General features: G+C 32.4%; 4 protein-coding genes across 5 annotated transcripts; 3 read left to right on the plus strand and 1 right to left on the minus strand.

Annotated features, from left to right (window-relative positions):
- The first annotated feature begins 1,661 nt into the window (after nucleotides 1–1,661).
- Nucleotides 1,662–11,614, plus strand: LOC109596697 (monocarboxylate transporter 14-like). The gene is made up of 8 exons (XM_020012264.2): nucleotides 1,662–1,955; nucleotides 8,814–9,834; nucleotides 9,888–10,128; nucleotides 10,179–10,391; nucleotides 10,443–10,709; nucleotides 10,761–10,982; nucleotides 11,034–11,319; nucleotides 11,375–11,614. Exons 2-8 carry the CDS (start codon nucleotides 9,065–9,067, stop codon nucleotides 11,527–11,529), a joined length of 2,154 nt encoding a protein of 717 aa, XP_019867823.1. The 5' UTR covers nucleotides 1,662–1,955; nucleotides 8,814–9,064; the 3' UTR covers nucleotides 11,530–11,614.
- On the plus strand, nucleotides 4,994–8,701 carry LOC109596694 (monocarboxylate transporter 14). Its single transcript, XM_020012261.2, has 8 exons — nucleotides 4,994–5,209; nucleotides 6,316–7,083; nucleotides 7,137–7,317; nucleotides 7,371–7,577; nucleotides 7,629–7,850; nucleotides 7,903–8,124; nucleotides 8,179–8,464; nucleotides 8,515–8,701. The coding sequence occupies exons 2-8, from the start codon at nucleotides 6,326–6,328 to the stop codon at nucleotides 8,685–8,687; spliced, it is 2,049 nt and encodes a 682-aa protein (XP_019867820.1). The 5' UTR covers nucleotides 4,994–5,209; nucleotides 6,316–6,325; the 3' UTR covers nucleotides 8,688–8,701.
- LOC109596721 (DNA ligase 1) lies at nucleotides 11,598–12,978 on the plus strand. Its single transcript, XM_020012292.2, has 3 exons — nucleotides 11,598–12,011; nucleotides 12,068–12,433; nucleotides 12,483–12,978. Exons 1-3 carry the CDS (start codon nucleotides 11,684–11,686, stop codon nucleotides 12,896–12,898), a joined length of 1,110 nt encoding a protein of 369 aa, XP_019867851.2. The 5' UTR covers nucleotides 11,598–11,683; the 3' UTR covers nucleotides 12,899–12,978.
- LOC109596720 (uncharacterized) lies at nucleotides 12,973–20,465 on the minus strand. 2 transcript variants are annotated; one of them, XM_020012291.2, is made up of 4 exons: nucleotides 20,264–20,465; nucleotides 15,381–17,510; nucleotides 15,032–15,314; nucleotides 12,973–14,738 (listed from the first exon to the last, which is right to left on the minus strand). In XM_020012291.2, the coding sequence occupies exons 2-4, from the start codon at nucleotides 17,349–17,351 to the stop codon at nucleotides 14,488–14,490; spliced, it is 2,505 nt and encodes an 834-aa protein (XP_019867850.1). In that variant the 5' UTR covers nucleotides 17,352–17,510; nucleotides 20,264–20,465; the 3' UTR covers nucleotides 12,973–14,487. The 2 variants fall into 2 exon arrangements, with proteins under 2 accessions (XP_019867850.1, XP_049817583.1); XM_049961626.1 differs by lacking the exon at nucleotides 20,264–20,465 and adding an exon at nucleotides 18,469–18,629.
- Nucleotides 20,466–22,424: the final 1,959 nt, after the last annotated feature.

The raw sequence follows: 22,424 nt of genomic DNA on the forward strand, positions 1-22,424 counted from the left end.
TAAAAGCTCCTTATTCGCGACTAAAGATTTCTTTATTCGCGGATCTAAATCTGAACATCAGTACAATATCTTTTGTAAACGCGCCGTCAAATGGACTAATAAAAAAGTAAAATAGACCTTATTACAACTATGGCGAAAGTATGTTTTTAAATAATATCGATGCTGTATTTTTTTCGGCAAAGGCCATGTCAAAGGACATAAGCCGCCTTCGCCGCGTTCGGTTGTTTATGACAATTCAAACAAACAGTTCCATCCTTTGGTAAGAGCCGCATTGCATATGCGTTTCATCTTTCCATTCGTTACAAAAATTGTTGAAGACCGCAACCAAAAAATGAAATGAAAATTGATCCGTGTATGGAACAAAGTCTTATTTTTAAGAAGCAAATTGCTAATGCTTCTGCTGAATATCAGTCTCACTTGAAAGAGCTTCTAAAAACTGCCAAGCAAGAAAAAATTACAAAATTCTTTAAGCCATTGCCTAAGCCTGAAGATAATGATTAGTATGGTTAAAAACTCAATTAAATTAATTTTTTTATATATTTGTTCTTTATTTTGTCACCTAGGAACGTATCCCCTATAATCCTATATAAATTACCATTCCATATTCACGGTTTCTGTATTCGCGGCATATTTACGGAACATATACCCCGCGAATAAAGGGCTTTTACTGTAAAATAATTTTCATAGGTTATTCATAGGTTAATTATGATACAATACCGAAATATTAAACAACCAAATCTGTAAATGAAATAAATATATTAAATTCAAATAATAATAAAAAATTAAGAGTAAATCACAATAATTTAACAAGTACAAAAATATCATACCTCTGAGTTTCAGTTCCCTAGGTAACTATCTCTTCCAAGATCAACACTGAACTACTAAACATCTGGCAAAAATTTTAGTTTTTATTTGTTTATAATTCAGCATATTTCAAACAGATTGTTAGAATATTTAAAAAATATTTAATATTACATCAAAATTAAACTCTGAATAAATTTAATATTATAAACTTATTAATAATTAAATATATTTTTATACCGTCTTTATTAGGATTTCTAACATTTATTTACATTCAGATTAATGAATTACAATGAAATATTAAAATCACAAACCTTGACTACTGTCAGGGTCTATCATTTTACATACATTTTACATTCTTGTAATGTGGGTTGTAGATAGTCAGATATGTCAATACATAGTACGTAGGATCTCTAAAGTTACCGGTTTGAATATAAATATATTAAAATAATATATATTATATATAGTAAATATTTAGATTAATTACAAATTATAGCAAAAGTTTTTATTAAAAGGAAGAAAAAAAATAAAAACATATTTCATGTGAATTCAGTAGGTAATAATAATTATGAACTTAATTCAAAAATATTTTTTAAAACGATGTTAATGATCTTAATATATATTATATCATAATTTACATTATTTCTGCATTTTTTCATTATAAATATAAATCTAAATTAGATAAATTAATTAAATTTAAACTTCTTTTTCATAATTATAATTATAAAAAAATAAAATATCAATTAATGAAAAGTGTGAAAAAAGCATCCTTAATAGGCTTCATATTTAATTTTAGGTTTCGTTTTTGTGCATTCCAGTTCGATATTCAATTTACCACCCCAACTGGCAAATTGATGAGTTTGTGGGGGGTTGTTTTCATCGCCGCCGTTCCTATTAAGTTATATTCACCCCGCATGTCGGACAGTCGACAATGCCATCGCAAACATTTCACCTGCACAACGTTAAAGTTGAGGACGACGGCTCAGACGTCACAGTTCCGTTCGCTAACTCACTTCGGCTAGTCTAATCGGCGTCAGCTGAGCGTCGTTTTTTAAAAATACTCCGCGAACCGACCTTACGATTAGACAGTGTTTGTTTTGTTGTCGCAGGACGAAAGAGTAAACAAGGAACAGTGGGAGGACAAGTCGTTTGGTGTAAGTCGATTCGTTTTTGTTGATTGTGTTGTTGCTGAGGATACCATTAGTGAAACTTGTTAAGGAATATCCTTTTCATGGCACATATAATAAATTTTAATTGACAATTTTATCATGTAATTTGTTGAGATTTTATTTTTAAATAATTTCTACATATGTTCTATAAATACTAAAAGAACAAATATATTTGCTTAGATCACATATTTTGCTTTTGATGCAGAAAATTACGCTACTTATACAACATGTTTTGATATTATATAAAGATAAATTGATTTTACAAATTAATGACTTCTTTTACCCGAAAATTAAATTTTTTATCCTGAAATAAACAGATTTATTAATATTATTATTTTGAGAATATATTTCATAAATATATATGTACATAGTTTTTTGCATCTACGATTTAAATAGTTTGAAATAAGCATACACCAATTCGAATTCGGAACCTATTTTTGTAAAATCACACATAAACGTCAGTAAAATATACAAACGTTATTTGGTTATTAATAGATCGCCTTCGTGCGCCACATTGAAATGACAACTCTCATTGACAAATTCAATATTAAATATTCCTGATTGATTAAGAAATAACTGCAAGAGACGTTGCAAATAAAAGACAACAATTTCGATTTTACAGCCTTTAAAAGCAACTCGACAATCGTTTTTCCTTAGGTCAAAGGTGAAATCGATAGTTTATTCGAAAGTTAAGATTTCCAGATAATACGGCTTGAAACTACGAAATTTACCGTGACGTAGATGGTTAAAACAAAGTTAAAGGAAACCGAGTAAATATATAGCCACACGCACATTCGTCCAATTTACAAACACGAATGTCGAATGGATTCAGATTCTGTCAATTTGCAGGTCATAAAATTGAACAGTAATCCTTATTTTCAAGGACGTTTTATTGGAGTAATTAAAATCCTTGATTGTACCACTACGTTTCGTATTCAGGTGATGAATATTCATTTTAAAAGGAAAACGTTTCTATTAATAAACTCCTTCGAGTATTGCAGTCATTTTCGTTACCGCAGAAAATTTTCCATTAACTGATTATGAAATTTTTATTATGCAACTTATTTCGGCGACAAAAATTTTAATGGGATTGATGAAAATTGGAATTTTACATGTTGACGATAGTGGTTTTGCGATGACGTTCTCAAACTGTAACCTGGCCATTATTGATTTTCCAAGTAATTTCCTTTCCATAAGTAATTTATGAACAACTATAGTTATTAAATTAGAAAATAAATTATTCGTTTAACAAAATCACCTGAATATATTGACGATACATTACGAATTTTGTATTTAAACTGCTATTTATTATTAGACGTGCTATTTTTGAGTTAATATTTGCCTGGACTAAAATACACGTAATATTTTTATAGGAAATGACACTAAAACATATTTTTGATGAGCAATTTTTTGATAACACTATTTTAGAGCATCCGTTAAAGAATTTAATTAAATAAGTAGGTACGAGGAAATGTTCGGCAAATGGGAAATAAATTGGGGTGTTTAACAATGTTTACTTGTAAATGCCTTAATTTTAGTAAAGACTTAATCTTGTTTTTTTATGTATAGTATATAATTTCACCCTGATAATTGTAAATGAAACAAGATAGCGACCTCGAATAAAAACCACGTAAAATGTTGTCAATCTACTACCATATGGACATAATCAACAATTTTGTTAAATGGAAAGAAACGTCTTGTGATACTTCATTTGAAAGGTATTTTTATTATCTATTCAATGCTATTTTACTGGTAAAAATCGGGTGAGTAGTTACAGTTTTATGAGCTATTCATTTTATGTCTATCTTTTTACTTTTCTCTTATGAATAAAAAAAACTTACTATTCAAATCAATAAATTAATTGCCTAGAATGTTCTCCTTGCACATCTTAACAATAAAATGGTCTACCCTTAAATTCAGCTCCCACATTTCTGAATATTATAGGTTAGAAATGGGGGAGGGGGTACTTTTTACCTCACTCACTTTTACGTGAGACATTTAAGATGGAAAACAATGTGCATGCTCAAAATAATTTTTTGACACCTGTCCGAAATCTCCTTAATATTTTTTGTAGTTACAATAATACATTGATTAGGACATTTTTATGGAATGGTTTCTCTATTCAATTTAATATTTTAACTAGATACATATAAAATGTCACAAAAAATATTGTATAAATATAAGTCTGCCACAGAGTTGAAAATCACATTGTCCTAATGAATTTATTCTGATCAAGTAAACCACGGAACAAAGTGTCAAAAACAACTGAATATCAAATTTGTACGTTTATGACCGAGTGACACCAAAATTAAACTGTGAATATCTTTGATATGATTTTTATATGCAATATTTTTTATAAAATAACTGTGTATCTATTATTTTCATGCTATATTCAACTGAAAACTTAATAAATAATGTTCTAATTTAATTTAATTAATTAAATTAATTTTAAAAAATATTGTCTTAGGTCTTGGATAATAGAAAACAATTTTTTTTAACCATTGTTGATTAAAACAAAATTTGCATCTTAAATGGGTCACACAGTATCTGCCACACATTATTTATGTTTGGAGTTAAAAAAGATAATTAAAGAGTTAAAAAAAACAAACAATCCGAAAACAGAGCAATGAGTCATTGTCAGTGACTAAATTAAGCACTTGTTAATATTGTTGTTTAAAAAATTATCTTAGATTTTTTCTATTTAATAAGAGAATAAGAAAGAATTTGATTAAGAAAATTTTATATTAATCACCATACAGAACAAATACACATTTTATGTAAACAAATTTTTCTCCAAGCACCAACCACACGACAGATTATTGTTAACTAGATGCTACAGCATTAAAATGCCGAATTGCAGATTAGAAATATCATTTTTCCGAATACGTCATACATCACCGATCGCTAATACTGGAAACGACCCATTCGCAAACAATAGTTGAACGGTAACAAGTTACGTAAACATTTTTACACATTGAATTTATTTATTTTAAATGACCATCCATGGCAAATGGAAAAAAATCGATTTCAGTGTGTCGATGAAAATCGGACGCACGATGTTAACGCAATTTGAAAATAAATTGCTACTTTCTGAATGAAATGTTACAAGTGTTTTATTGTTAAATGTTGTTAAATTAATTGTAACGCGTCTAAGCCACATTGAGCAGGAAATAAATTCAATTGGCCACTCCTCGACGCGTGAGCGACTGTTGTTTTAAGTGATTATCAGTGACAGTGAAGTAAGTATACATATATATCATTTACATTACGTGTATATTAATTTACTTTATCAATATGATTAGATTTTTTTAAAATTTCCATTTCATTTTTCTGTATTTCAAGGTCAATTAACATTTCGAGGTTATTTATTAATTTTGGATGCTTGTATTTTTTGTAAAGGTTGTGTGTATGTAAATGTGTGGAACTTTTCGTTAGGAATTAATTTGTTTTAGTTTGAAGATAAGAGAAATTATATAGCAAATCAAAGGTTTTTATCATAATGTATAATTAAACGCGAAGATAAATTACTAAAACAATTTTAGGATTAATAATAGCAATTTATCTCTAGACAAATTAAATCATTATTTAATAAATATTGTATCCAAATAATTAACAATTAAATTATTTTTATTGTAATTTTTATACATAACAGTATAAATTAAAAAATAATATGATTTTTACAAAAAAACAAAATACCAAAAATTATGTTTAAGTTATGTTTTTTATTTATATATTAATATACTCATAATTTTTTAAATAAATATATGTTAATATACAATATCAAAAATACGTATTATATATTCATGATAATGTTTTCCTATTTATAAATATTAATTATGCACAGTTCTGTACTTTAATCAGTTAAATTCACTTTCTTATTCAGCATGTTCCTAACAAGCATTTTTTAATAAATATAATAATTTTCATATACATTATATGTAAATTATATAAAAAATACATATTATCCAAATTTGGTAATGTTGTCTTTTCACTGTACATTGATTTCTTACATACCCCATTAGAGATTTTATAATTTTATACTTTTGTACACTTTCCATATTTTAGACTCTCAATTGACATAAAGTTATGTAAGGTAATTTCCATAAAGGTTATTTATAATCTCACGATTCCTACCCAATAGGAACTGTAAACATAAAATTGTTATTGTTTACCATATAATCAATTTGCATACCACAACCTTTATCAACACTATATGATATAATATATATATATAAGTATATCACACTTTTACATCTTTATCATATTTAGCAATATTGATAAAAGATAACTCGAGATACATTGTATTATTATATTTATACAAAATCATTTAATAATTTTATATCAGTCTAGACAACATGATGGCCAAAGATAACACTTTGGCTCCACTGGTGAAAATCTCATCAGTAGCACCGAGCCTGGAGTCATTAAACGAAAGCTACGAAAACTGCCTAAACATAGACCGACGTTTCCAACGCAAGGAATCCGTAATCTCATCGCAAATCAGTCTCTACGTGAAAAAGAAAAAGCCAAAAATTCCTGACGGAGGATGGGGTTGGTGGGTTGTCATCGCGTCCTTTGTCATCAACTTGGTCTCGGACGGTATCAGTTTAACCTTCGGTCTGCTTTACGAGGAATTCCTACACGAATTCGGTGCATCCAAATCGGCAACATCCTGGATTGGCTCTTTGTTTATGGCCGTACCTTTATTAGCCGGTCCGATTATGTCCGCCCTTGTGGATCGATACGGATGCAGGTCGATGACAATAGTCGGAGCGATAATCTCAACTATCGGTTTTGTAGCCAGCTCCTTCGCCAACAACATCATCGTTATGTATTTTACATTTGGAGTGATTGGTGGAATTGGGCTTGGACTTTGTTTCGTCACAGCTGTCGTTTCCATAGCCTTTTGGTTCGATAAGAAACGTGCGATTGCTTTAGGTCTTGGTGCTTGCGGTACCGGTTTTGGAACTTTAGTGTTTTCTCCTCTGGCAACGCTATTAATTGAAGAATTTCACTGGAGAGGTACCCTATTGATTATGGCCGGATGTTTTTTGAACTTGGCCGTGTGTGGTGCCTTGATGAGAGATCCTGATTGGATAAAAGATGATAACTCGTAAGTGTTTACTTATGTTTTCCACAAGTACCACTTGTAACAAATTATTTTAGAGATAGTGATCACGAATCCGATAAATCTTCACTGAATATAGAGGAAATAAAAGAATCTTTAGTTAGTGGCAATACTGAAGAATATCTTCTTGAAGCGTTGGATACTAGTTTAGACTTGTCGAATAAAAAGAGAATCAAATCTGTAGTAAACTTACCCACTTTTGTAAGACAAAATGAAACAGTATGACACCTACTCCTTGACTTTTTGTACATGTACTTAAGGTACAGTTTTAGGTACCTTTAGAAGTTTTGGAAAAGTTAAGCAAAAATAAAAATTTATACAGTGTGATCTTGGAAAACTATCCGACTTTGCTGGAATCAAAAAGTAGCTCAGAACGAGGTCTGAATGATTTAAAAGTCCTAGAACAAACCAGAGTGCCTGTGATATTTTCTTTGAAGCTGAAGAAAACCGAAAAACCACCGTCTCCTAAACCTACACATGTAAATATATTCTCTATGAATTTAACCCTATTGAAATACATTTTTTTATAGATGCCAATAATCAAAATTAATGGAAACGAGAATATTGTAGTAAATAAACAAAACAAAATCCACACCACTACTAATCATTACCTAAAGAACATAAGAATGAGAAAAACTTCAATAATGCACAAAGGAGCAATGCTTAACACGAACAGATACAGACTTAAGGCCTCCAGCTGTCCAAATATTTATCGAAACTCAATGTTAACACTTTCCCAAGAAGAGGACGATGTAAAGAACCTATTTACGGAAAATTAACCCTTTATTAATTGTTTTATTTTAGAAATGGTATACAGTTTTCATGGAGATAGTAAAAGACGTAATGCAATTCAACTTATTTTTGGAACTGCATTTCTTTCTTATCTGTCTTTCAACTATTATTCTTTTCACTTGGTTCGTGGTACCATACTTTTACCTAGTAAATCACATGAAAAATTTCAAATACACCGAACGTGATGTTTCATTTGTAATTGCTGTAATCGGCATCACCAACACCGTTGGAATGGTAGGATTCCTTTTGCTTCTGAATACTCCATTACCCTCTATTTTATAATATTAGGTTGTTTTAGGTTGGGCTGGTGATAGACCTTGGATGAACGTTGAGAAAACCTACGCCGTTTGTTTAATACTTTGCGGAGTATTTTGTGCAGCCATTCTATTTTTTACATATAGCTACGTCATGGTTGTTGTTTCTGGAGGATTGTTTGGATTGTTTTTTGCCAGTACATTCTCATTTACCCCGATAATCCTTGCAGATTTGGTTCCAATTGACAGCTTCACCATGGCTTATGGTTTAGTGTTGCTTTGCCAAGGAATTGGTAATCTTATTGGGCCACCACTAGCGGGTACAATGTTTTTAATAATTTTGACTCCAGTAATAAATTATAACTTGCAGGTTTGTTGTTCGACTTAACTGAAGCTTGGGATCAATCCTTTTACCAAGCAGGATTTTGGATAATCATCTCTGGGGTCTTGGCAGGAATTATACCATACACTAAGAATAGAAGAATTATTGGAAAAGGTCCAATTTTGAAATATGCCCATAGTGAAAAGAACATTAACGTTTAAATAAAAATGTTTCGAATAAACAATTGTTTTATTTCAACTCCTAAACTTTTTTTTGAAAGTTCACTAATGGTATCTAAGAAGTTTGTATTAAAGAATGTTTAATTTAACATAATTATTTTATTTCAGATAGACGAGAAATGCTGCCTGCCAAATTTTCGACTGCCTGAAACTATTTGTGATAAAAATCATTTCGTTATCGCGGTATTAATTTTTATGTTATTGATGACAGAATACGTGGAAACCCTCGTAACCAATCTCTCAAAGCTGAATACTCAACTGAGCAGAGATCCAAAATTAAATCTGCGCGGTTGGTCTAAACGTTGGATGCAACGTCCGATTTAAATTCGTCAGTATTCACTTAAATTATCTGTGATAATATGGATACAAATCAAGCCCCAATAGTAAGCTTATCCCACATAGTACCTTCGTTAGATTCTAGTCCCAGCAGAAAACTATACGAAGACGCCGCAACTCTTCCTATCGCCTCGGAAGAGAAGTCCGAGGTGAAATTTGACATGAGCTCATCATCATCATCAATTTCAGAAGACGAAGAAGATAATCCTAGGATACCAGATGGGGGATGGGGTTGGATGGTGGTATTTGCCTCGTTGATTATGTCCATGATTGCAGACGGCATCAGTTTGTCCTTTGGTCTTTTGTATGTTGAATTCTTGTACGAGTTTAAAGCATCGAAATCCACAACTTCGTGGATCGGAAGCCTTTTTATGGCTGTGCCTTTGATCACTGGTCCGATTATGAGTGCCTTCGTTGACAAATATGGTTGCAGACCAATGACGATTATCGGTGGCCTTATTTCTGCAGTTGGGTTCATCATTAGTTCTAAAGTTAATTCTATTGGTGTAATGTATGTCACTTTTGGAGTCATATCAGGATTAGGTTTAGGCTTGTGTTATGTGACTGCTGTTGTTTGTATTGCTTTTTGGTTCGACAAGAAACGCACCTTGGCAGTTGGTCTAGGTGCAGCTGGAACTGGAATTGGTACTTTCGTGTATTCACCTCTTACGACTTATCTCATCAAAGAATTTGGATGGAGAGGCACAACTCTTCTGTTATCTGGTTCTTTTTTAAACATCATCGTTTGTGGAGCTCTAATGCGAGATCCTGATTGGATAATTAATCAAAACAAGTAAGTGCAATAAGTAGGATACGAAATAAATGATATTCATTAATGAGTTTAAGAGAGAATGAGAAGAGCGAGAAATCAGGAAAGTCAAGTAAAACTAGCTTGGCCTCCATCTCGTCCAATTTTGCCAACGTGGTTGATTTGAACGAGATTAAACACATACTGAAAAATGGAAAAGATACAGAATATTTGCTACAGACGTTAGAAACCAGATTACAAGAGTCCAATCCTGTTACTCCTAGGAAATGTCATCAATCAGTAGTAAATCTTCCTACGTTTATAAAAGAAAACGAAAAAGTATTTCGCTTGTTTATTTTAAAATACACTTTCAAACTGAGTGATTTTAGGTCCCTGTTGAAGTATTAGAACAATTGAGCTCCAACAAAAAGTTGTACAATATTATTTTGGAAAATTATCCCAGTCTTCTTTTGTGTAGAAGTACGTCCGATAAAGGATTGGATAAACTTGCTGAAGATATGTCTGTTGTTTTAGACCGAGTTCCAGTCACTTTTTCTATGAAACTCAAAAAAGCCGACAAAACTAAACATCCAGTACATCAAGTAACTTATTTGTATATTTAATATTAACTATCTCTTAGTTATCTTTTTTAGAATTCTCTGCCGGAGGAAGCATTAAATCTAGAAGTGCCTTTGATAAACAAACCGAAGAACCCGCCGCCTCCAAAACGTAACAATTCGTTTCCTTGGTTCAGTAACAAACAAACAAATCCAACGTATTTCAAGAACATCAAATTCCACAGGCAAAGTTTGGTGCATAGAGGAGCCATATTCAACACAAACAAGTACAAACTTAGAGCATCAAGTTGTCCCAATATCTACAAAGTCTCCATGGCAACTATTCCAAAGAACAGAGAAGAGGTATTTAATAAACAGATCTCGCGAAGTTTAACTCATGTACATATTTTTTAGAAATGGTACTCAGAAATTGAAGACTTGGTAAAAGGAATGATGGACTTTTCGTTATTTTTAGAATTTCACTTTTTCCTTATGTCTTTGTCAACTATCATTTTATTCGTTTGGTTTATCGTGCCATACTTCTATTTGGCAGATTTAATGCTTATGTTCGAGTACACGGAGGAAGAAGCCTCTTTCACTATGTCTATTATAGGAATAACGAACACCATCGGAATGGTAACACGTAAAATTAATCAACCTCTCGTCAATACACTCGACTTGTTTCAGGTTGTCTTGGGTTGGGCTGGAGACCAAGAATGGATGAACATTACCAAAACCTATGCCGTGTCTTTATTCTTTTGCGGACTATCTTGTGCAGGCATGATATTTTTCGTTGAAAACTTCATACTTCTGGAAATTGCGGCCGCATTGTTCGGACTGTCCTTATCCAGTTCCTTTTCGTTTACACCAGGAATTCTAGTCGAGCTGGTACCTTTGGAACGATTCACAATTGCTTACGGATTGCAACTGTTGTGTATGGGAATCGGAAATCTTTTAGGACCCCCCTATGCAGGTAATTATACAGATGCAGTTGTTTTGAGGAGTTTTGAACAATTTTGTTTTTTAAGGTCATTTGTTTGACATCACTGGCTCATGGGATTTATCCTTTTATCAAGCTGCCATTTGGATTATAGTTGCAGGAGTTTTGATCGGTATTATACCTTATACCACCAATAGAAAAATAATAGGAAAAGGACCTGTTGAAAAGGATCTTGCTAATTAATTGAACCTTAATTATAACCTTATTTATTATGTATTTTATTATCTTAAGCTCGTTAATAAATTAAATTCGACTGTTGTAATGTTTTCATTTTTTTTTTTCATTCATTTTAAATATTATCTTTCTAACGAAAAAACGCACACCACCACTGGCATATATGTATTTTGTTATAAAACCACTGGCGTACGTCGACGCGATCCGACTGACTCCGAATCGCACCGACCCGATCGGAAATATCTCCGTGCGGAACGTAGTAGTTATTCCCCTTTCAGTCAACGTATCGCTTGTGCTAGTTCTCTCGTTTATTCTATTTATTGAAGGTGATTCGTCAGTAAAATCGATGTCAGGGTTAATAGACGAGGAACAACTGATTCGACTGGTGCGGGAACACCCAGCACTTTACGATATGTGTCACGTGAGCTACCACAATCATTTGCGGCGCGACATTATCTGGGAGGAAATTGCTGACAAATTGGAGAGTCGCGGTAACTCTGCCATTATTTTTTCGTTTCTCTATCTCAATAGTTGCATATAATTTTAGCTGAAGAGTGTCGTAAAAAATGGCAGTCGCTGCGCGACTTGTATCGCAAATCGCTGCGCAAAAAATTAGCGAAGCGGGGCAAATTTAAACCATGGAGGCTTCAAAACCAAATGGCCTTTATGAAAGAATACATGGACGACCGAAACAAAGTAAAGAGGGAAAACAATGAAGATGATGAAGATCTAGATCAACTTCTAGAGAAAGAGAAAGCGTCAAAAGGACGACTGATGAACATCAACGAGCAGAAATTGATTGAACTGGTGGAAAATAATCCACATTTGTACAATCCGCACGACGCCAACTATCATAATCATTCTGAAAGGGATAAGAGTTGGGTGGAAATTGCCGAAATATTAGATCACGATCGTAACAAATCCAAATATTATTTTAGATTATTAATAATTTTATATTTCAGCTCAAGATTGTCGTGAGAAATGGAGGACACTGCGGGATTGTTATAGAAAATGTCTCAGAAATCGCTTAAAAGGTTCCGCAAAAGGTAAACACTCGAAAAACTGGCGATTAGAAAATCAGATCAGCTTCATAACACCGTTCTTAGAAAACGATGGTCGTTCAAAAGATTTAGAAAATTCTGAGGACATTTCGCAGGATTCATCAATCGATGATGAAACTTTGGAAGCAAGGGACGACGAGGAGAAAAGACACGAAACTACAGTGAGAATTGTAGATCACTTAACTAAATACTTTGAATCTGCTGAGGAAACATTGAGGACGTTTCCCGCCGATCTGCAAATTGAAGCTAAAAGGAAAATTTCAGAAGTGATCCACGAGTATGAAATGATTGCCCTTAAAAGGAATTGTTCAAGTTGATTCAATATGTGATGTTTGTAAATAAAATTATTTATGAATACTATTTTTGTGATACACATTAAATAAAAGACAAATTAAAGTATCTGCATTTTATTTCGTAACCTTTAAATTTATCAATATCTATTATTAATTATAATAATACAATATACAGGTAAAATAAATCGACTAACAGTTACACAAGAAACCATATTTCTTGTTTTATACATAAATCAACAAACAAAAGGAAAATCATAAAATTAACAAAAATACTGTTTTTCTCAATTACCTTTAAGTCCTATAAAGTTTATTTCATTACGCTGTTAGTGCAATAAACGAAAAAACAACTTAAACTCTACTTCGCACGTCAAAATCACAGTTATGCTTTGTATTCCAACAAACAGGCAGAATTTCACACAAGAGTCGACTATTTTGCTACCAGGCTAATGTCGATTCATGCGTAAAACTCTGGTTCGTTTTCCGAATGACAAATTTGAAAATATATAAAAACCAGGTGCATATATCATATAGTTTGCTCAATATAGAATCAGTGTCATGGGGTCTACAGACAAATCGGACGACGTTTCCATCACAAGACCGTCATCAGGGACCGTTCGGAAACGTTGATACACGACCACTGTTTTAATCTACTCTAATTATTTCCACAGCCGAATATACAGAGTGGTACCGGATACAAACGACAATGTTACATGCAGTTAGGCTGTAGAGGTGTCGCCCGGACCAGATTTCACTCTGTATATGTTTTTATTTGGAACCTAGCCTAAGTATAATGTTATATTTTGGTAAAACACCCTGCAAAAATGAAACATCAAAATGACGAATGGCCGAACATAAGGTACTCGTATAACAAGTTAGCACATACAACACGAATATAATTGGAAATTAAAACAACATTCAAATTGTAAAATGGTTCAAAAACACTGTTTTTAGAATATTATATTATTAGCTGCACAATAACGAGTATATAAATAAAAGCAAGAATCCTTTAAAATTAAACTTTTGTACTCACAAACTGAACCGACAGACAAGATTTAAAATATGCCTATTAATACTACTAAAACAATTCAGTTTAGTTTAGTTTATGTATTGTATTTAACAATTGCTTTATTTACAGATCTTTACTAAAATAATTTAGAACCTGAGATTCGAAAAAGTCTACATAGAGAATTTTTCTACTTTTAGAACACTATCAACGCTACCAGTAAAATGAGCTATTCAATATTCATTAAAATTGTCAAATTGTATTATTAAGGAGGTAGTAAATACGGTGGTTTATATTCAACAGGAAGGACCTAAAACGACAGAACAGCATCGAATCTTAACCATTACGCGAATACTGTACGAAATTCAACAGCGTCGTCAACCAAGTCATACAACCGCAATTCCAGTTGTATGACTGACTAACTGTGATTTTTTTTGAAGCACTCTGAAAAATTCTTCTACAATAGTACGATCTTTAAACCTAACCGGCCTTAATTGTAATTATAATAGGTTACAAACCTACGGAGGCCTCATCAAAAATTGTATGGTATATTCTACTAAAAAAGTACTACAAAATACTAATAATCTTTAAGTTCACTTGTGGAAGGTTTTTAAATGTGACTGGCGTGGTCTACCTCAACTTTTTCGTGCTTGTTCTTAAGACAGAACGCGAAGAATCCAGATTTATGTTTCTGTTGATTGTTTTGTGTCGAGTCACAGGACTTTTGCCTTTGACTCAGGATAATTTTCTTGCAGCGCTTTGTCGCAGGTAAAATCAGCAGCATCACGCCCGATATTGCTATGAAGAAACCGGCCAAGTAAAACGATAGGTCGTAGGAGCCTGTTATATCGTAGATCCACCCTGAAAATTAAATAAGGGTGTCAGTTCAATATTTGTAAGGGTGTGTTGTGTAAATCGATAAACTGAAGGGGAGAAAACGAATTATGGCATTGAATTGAATCGAACTCGTGAGGAGAATAAGAAAAATAAGATAAACACCCTTCACCTTGATTAAAGTTTTATTGTTGCCTTTCTGAGCCTCAAGTGATTTTCTATAGATATAACGGTAAAATGTATACACGTATAAAACGTTTCGTTTTATACTAAAGTTAAGCAAAATAAAATAAAACACATGTAAATTAAATCAAGATTACCTCCAAGAGGTGGTCCAATTAAATTGGCAACCCCCTGTACAAGCAGCAGGAGTCCATACGCGTTCGTGAACCGTTCCAATGTGATGAGCTCCACGAGTATGATGCAGGTGAGCGAATAATTAGCGGCAATCAGAAAACCGAACGCACCCGACACGAAGCACAGTGACCAATACTCCTTCAGCAACGGAATTAGCGCGATTATACCTCCACACAACCCCATGCACACGGCGTAAATCAGACTCGCGTTTGCCCAGGATCTGTCGCCGGCCCATCCCAATATCACCTAGAGAAAAGAAATGTTTACATTTGTTTTTATTTGAGAAAATTAAGACGTTATTGTATAACTTACCTCTCCTAACATATTAATGATTCCTATGATAGAAATCAACAACGAGGCATCCCTGTCCGAGTACCCAAAGCTGATGGCATTGTCCTTTAGATACACGTACGGAACATCGTACCATGTGTAGAGGAGGAAATTCGAGATGGCGAACAACAGAAACTTGGGATCGGCGAAATGTGAAAAATCAAACATGTCAACCAATAAATCCCACAAATCCCACAGGCCCGAGTACCAGACCTCCTTTTCCTTCGCTATTGTCGTCATAGAGTTCCTGTAAATGTCGGGACAGGAGGAAGCTCTTAATCTGTATCTGTTAATATTCAACATGGCCCCACGATAAGTTACAGATAACCTATGAATGCGTAGATCTCTGAGAAAAGCTGTGGTCGTTTGCAATTTTTTCTGAGGATTCATCCTGGGAGGGGTCAATTGACTTCTTTTCAACCACCATAGATACGCGTTGTCTTCGTTGTGATTAATCGGCGGAGGCGAGGTGGCATGTTGGGATTGGGCGTATTTGGAAGACATGAAATTCGCGTCGTGCAGCCGTCCAGACTCGCTAAAACTTCTTGATGGTGTCAAAAGATTTGGATAGTTGGTCAACAGCACGTTGTACACGTTTCTGTGCGTCGACAACAGTTCTAATACTTCAATCGGTACTTTCTCACCGTTTCTAACGAACGTTGGTAAGTTAACCAAACTGCTGCACAGCCTGTCTTGGGCGTTTTCGTCGGTTTCCATCTCTTTATTCTCTAAAATTGGTTGTAACACACTAGCTGTATTGGTACTATTGCTTACGGAAAAACTGTCAGCGGAGGAGCCCTTGTTCTTTCGTTTCAAAGTACGATTGCGTTTGCGTTCCTTGGCGGCGTTCTTCTGCTGTTCGGAAGTCCAAGGAAGATCTCTCATCAACGCACCGCAAACAATCAAATTCAGGAACAGTCCCGCTAATATTAATGTGGTGCCTCTCCAACCGTACTCGTCCAACAATAACTGGATTAGAGGTGCAAAAATAAAGGTGCCTATTCCGCTGCCGCACACTGCCAAACCTGTTGCAAAGGATCGCCTCTTATCGAAGTAGTATGCTACTATTACTACTGAAGCTACATAGCAAAGACTAAGGCCGAAACCAGCCAAAATTCCAAAAGTGATGCACAGTACTGTCATACTGTTGGCCCTAGAGGATATTATGAAACCGACAGACGCCATGATGGCTCCACATATTGTGACTTTCCTACAACCATAGCGGTCTGTAAGGAAACTAGCTATGGGACCGGACAAGAGAGGCATGGCCATGAAAAGGCCGCCAATCCAAGCGGTGGTGCCACGATTCTGGCCGAAATAATTCAAAAATTCGACGAATATAATACCAAAACTGAACGTAATTCCGTCGGCGATAAGATTGACTATGAAGGAGGCGATGACCACAACCCAACCCCAACCGCCGTCTGGTGGGCGAGCCTCAGATACAATAATTGATTCGCTGCTACTGGAAGATGAAGATGAGGATGAAAGACTGGAGGGTGTGGAACACGGATCTTTGGCGATGGATGAGTCGCTTTTTTTGTCGTTATTGAACTGCACATGTAGCACCGGTCGATCCTCCTCCGACATTTTTTCCATGTCGATGATATTTTTCTTCAATGTATCCGGCTGTTTGACGACATCGATGGGGTTTTCATAGAGATTGTTGAGCTTGGGCTTGTTTTTCGCGTTGAGCGCGGCCTCGAGCGAGTTCCTCCTTTGGCTTGGCTGACTAGAAACCGTAATCGAATTCGATTGCTTGTTGCTGAGGAGCGGCGACTGTTCCTCCGCATCGTGGACGTCTTCAGGCGCGTTCGCCTCACCGTTGACGACGACGGCACAATCACCACGCTTCGGCGACGATGCACTATCACTGACAACCGCACTGATCGATTCCGTGCACTGGTTTATATCGTTTTTGGATCGAGTAGTGTCCATTCCGTTTGAGGCCATTCCTGCAAGTCTCTGCTAAACTGCCTGCGTAAGTACGCAAGACGGAACTTGTTCAGGGGACGTTTCATGCGTGTCGGGGACGGCCGCTGCCGATAGTCACTTATTGCAACTTGTTTTGCCATACGTCGCTGACTTCAACCGCTCGGGTTGGAGATGGATCTGAAACAAAATTTATCATCACCTACTATATCAAATGAACCGTATTAAACCTAAATATTTTGTACTAAATGGGTTATTTTTTTCAAACAATTATACTTTTATTTTACACAATTTACAAATGGTTTCGATAAAATTATACCAAACATTTTATTATATTATTAATAATATACAAAATCTTCAAGTTAGGTAGCTTTTCACACAAAACACTTCAAATTCGTATTTAAAGTTCTTTTAAATCTGTGGTGTTTCTTAATGCAATTACTAGTTTTCTATTTAAAGCTGTTTGTAATAAAACTATTGATTTGCATTTATCTCTTTCCTTATTGGTGTATTAAAAACGATAATAGAAATACAAATATAGTATTATACTCACTTATTGTGTTTGTGCACGTATGGAATGAATTTTAACACAAACAATAACTAAAGTTACACTGACAGTTTGTCAACTTTAAACATTATTAGAATCATATATTCCGAACAATGAAATAGAAACAAAATTTATAACAATATTACTACATGTCAACAATTAAACTAAAATTTCTTAATAATTAAATTAATTTTGTTGTAAATTTAATTTTATTCAGTCAGATTCTTTAGTTACTTTTTAATTTTTGTTAATATTTAAAAATATTAGGGCTTTTTATTTTGCTACCCAACGATTAACTTTTAAAATTGTCAGATACAGATAATAAGATAATATTATAGTCATGTTATCAGTGACAAATATAAAAATGCGGAAAGAATATGATAACATATTCCTTAAAAATTATATAATACAAAATCAATGCATAATAAACTAAGCAACATGAACTTAAGGTAAGTAAGTATAAATAAGTAATAATAAAACCATAGAACATTGTTTACTATAATTCACTGAAATGAAAGAACAACTTCCTAAAATTACCAAAAAAACAAAGCTACCCCTATAATTATCAATTAACACTGCACACCTACTTACATTTGTCAGATCATTGCAATTACGAAGAGACTAGTCATTAAAAAAATCACCAAAATTGGACGAGATCAAAAAGTGCACCGTCTTCAGCGACCTGTTATTAAACAATAAACTTAATCCAGATCCGTAATTAATTTCGGGTGCCGTATCCTGCGGCCCGTGTACAATGTCAGGAATCCGACCACCTTGGCTCTAGACCCAATATGATCGGCCTGCGTCACAGGATAAAATTAAATTCGCCGTTTGTTTTGGGATTTGACAGTCAAAATAATGCTAAACTTAATTATAAACACAATTCATGTTTTGGACATAAAACAAAAACATTACAACTATGTAAACATTTTGTTTAAAAAATATTTTTTTTATATAAGAACTTAATTTAATATATATAATTATATATAATATAATAATATTAAAATTATGACATCCCTAATCGTGATACTTATAACAAAAAAGTATGTTCTAGAAAAATAATTAAAAGTCAAATTACGTGGTAATTAAGTTGTAAAATCGTAATATGAGTATGATTTCGTATCATGTACTAAAATATTAGAATAGAACAATAAAGTAATTAAAAAGATAATCTAGATGTAAAACTAGATAGAAAATTTAACTAAACCCTGTCATCAAAATCGGCGATATTTATATGATGCCAAAAATTGAAACGTGCGAAAATCGTATGATTAACGCAAAACAGCTATTATAAAATTGTTATCGACTAAAATACTTCAGTCGGATGGCATTCTGCCGAACTGAAAATAGTAGATTACAGAAGTAATAAATCGCAGCAGCGGAATACTTGTTTATATTTTTTGAATATTCTTATGGCAAATATTCCACTTTGTGATTCGAACACAACAAAATGTGTAAACAAAACATGAAAAATTTGCTGAGAACGATTCTGACGTTGTGCCTGTCGTCACAAATACATAATTACTATTGATTATCTCGTTAAAGAAAATTAGATACTGCACAGATAATTTAAATTAAATACTAAACTAATAGATATAATTAGGTCAACATTAATTATATTTGTTCTCACTTAATTATTGTGGAGCTGGATTTTACCTTAATGCCTCAACAACAACATTATCAAAAACCAATATTATTCAATTTCGCTTAGTTAGGTTTCCATCTGATTATGTCATGTCTTCTGAAATTGTCCAATGATAGATTAATTTAAATACAATTTAAGAAGAAAATATAGTTCAACAACAGTATTTAGTTATAAAACATTTTATTTTTATAAATTCGACTTTACCGTTAATGAAAACCAAAAATTTTAAAATTTTGTCAAACTTCACTAATTCTAAATGAGAGAGATAAACGTATTTGGGTTATCAATACTAAACAATATATAATTGATCTTATAATTTTATGCGTGAAATTTCGAAATTCGCACAGGCAGAAGCCCGGACAATTTCCAGGCTTATCGGAAGGAAAACAGATCGTCCTTGAACCAGCGATAAAAGTCTTCAAAAACTTAAAAACTTAGACATCATTATCAAGCATTCTTGGACACGATTTATAGATTGGCACGTTTCACTCCGTGTTTTTATAGGCTAACGAAAAATATGCACACGACATAGGACAATAACAATTGGCTTGCCTTTGTTGTTCAATAAAATAAACATTCGACTAGTTTTACGCATCTATTAGACATTGGCGTCCAAATCAAGCATTAACACCGTTTTCAATTAAACTGTTTACTTCCCACCCAATCACCACGATCAATTAACCACATTTTCCCAAGGGTAAAAAATCGCAATCGCTTTTAAATATATAGGGGTTGATTTACCATAATTCCAACACAATCCAAACTCATCACCGGAACAACCATCAATCACAAACAATACCGGAACTTAACAACAGTGATCCGAACGCAATTTTCCAGCAGGTTATCACAAAACTCTGGTCGCGATCACTGTTCCACTCTCATTTCCAATTGTAGTGTGCACATCTTTGAAAGCAGCGAGGTTCTGAATTGAAATTTTTATATTTCTTTGTAGAATCAGCTGTTATCAACGGGGACCAGTGGCGTAGCCGGTCGGCGACGACGGAGTGGACGCGAATGCGAGGCATTTAATTATCTAGTATTAGTGTTATCTTGAGATTTGGACGGATTCACGTTGTGCTCGTGTTTGATCTATTAATTGCGGTTGATAAACGATTTCGAGATGTACAGTTCTGGATGGATGCTTTTGGGGTCATTTTTTTATTTGTTATTATGTAATTGTTTTAATTTTAAGTGTTCAATGTACTCAAAAGTTTGTACTGTAAACAGCAAACTTTTCGTTTTTAGTTCTTTAATTGTGAAAGTATCTAGAAAAATAATTATTAAGCAATTTTATTTGTTGATGAAATTTTGTAGTAGCATGCAAAAAGTTGTTGAAAAAACTAATTAAAAGTATCAGATTTTTTAAATTTGAAATAAAAACTAAACAAGTTAAAAGACTTTATATTTTTATAATTACATTTTATTCATCAATATTTCTTTAGACGTCAAAAATTTTTAAATTTAAATATTTTAATATAAAAAATTTTTTACATTATTATTTTATTTAATCACAAAATGTATATTTACAAATAAAGTTTTGTAATAATGACATAGAAATTTTAGACTTCATTACCAATATCGGTTGAAATTTGTTGAAAATACATGATAAAATTATCATAAATTTTTAATTTTAAATAAAAACTAAATAAGTTAAATGAATTGTCGAGATTTTTAACTTACTTTAAAACTTGTGTTTCATTAATCAGTATTTAAAAAATTTTAAATTTATTTTTCATGATGTACACTTAACAGTTTTATTTAATTACAAAATGTATTTGTAAATAAATTATTGTAATATATCGCATACAGATTTTAGCTTTGATTAACATTAGAATTATGAATAATATTATTATTTTAAAAATATCTTATTTATCATTTATTTCATTCAAAATATATTTTTTAATTTTTTTGCAATTAATGCCTACTCTAAAAATACTCCCAGATTTTAGCCTGAGTAAAAATTTGTTAAGAAAAGAAAATAAAATTACAAGAATTCTGGAATTTTAAATAAAAAAATTAAATTATAAGTCCATTTTTAATTAATTTTTATAATTAATGTTTCTTCAGAAGACGCCAAATTTTTAAAATTTATTTATTTAATATTTTTTACTGCAAATTTTATGTATATTATGATAAAAATATTTTTACTTTATAATTTCTCATATTCAAATTCAAATAAATAGAAATAATTTAGATATTTCAGTCGAAATTTGGTAAAACAAAATAAAATGATCAGAATTGTTTTACATGATGTAAAAAAAGTTATTTTAAAAGTTTTTATCAAGTTTTTTTCAAAAATATTTATATTCATTTTTACTTTAAAATAAACACAAATTAGTAATGTTAAATTGTGTTAACGTAGCAAAACTTTTGAATTATATTATTCATTCATATCAACTGTTTATAACAAATATTTGTTTAAACTTTTGATAAAATATTATTCATCGCACCTTGTTTTTTATAGTAAAATTTTGTAGACAAACTTTGTGCATTAATTTTGTAATTAAAGGTTCTCACAGTAATAAATTCTAAAAACTATTTTATTTATCTGAAAATATTAATCATAACACGTTTGTTATTACAATTGATGATGTTTGCTTATCCCCACAAAGCAAAGTCAATAAGATAATTAATTTAAACTTTCCTAAACCGCGTTAATTAAATATAGAATGTCTATGTTATTATTAAACATAAGTCAATATGTAATATAACGAAAATATTTAATCCATATAATATTATGTATCTTAAATTATACAATAGGGAACAAAGTTATCAAATAAACATCGTTTTCAATTTAAACATTATTTTACTTATTTATAAACCTCCGCAATATTTTTTTTCTTCTATTTTTATATAAACACATATTTAAATTATTGTTTTAATGAAATAATTATATAACGTA

This window comes from Aethina tumida, chromosome 1 (genome assembly GCF_024364675.1).
Source record: "Aethina tumida isolate Nest 87 chromosome 1, icAetTumi1.1, whole genome shotgun sequence".
Classification (NCBI taxonomy): Eukaryota; Metazoa; Arthropoda; class Insecta; order Coleoptera; family Nitidulidae; genus Aethina; species Aethina tumida.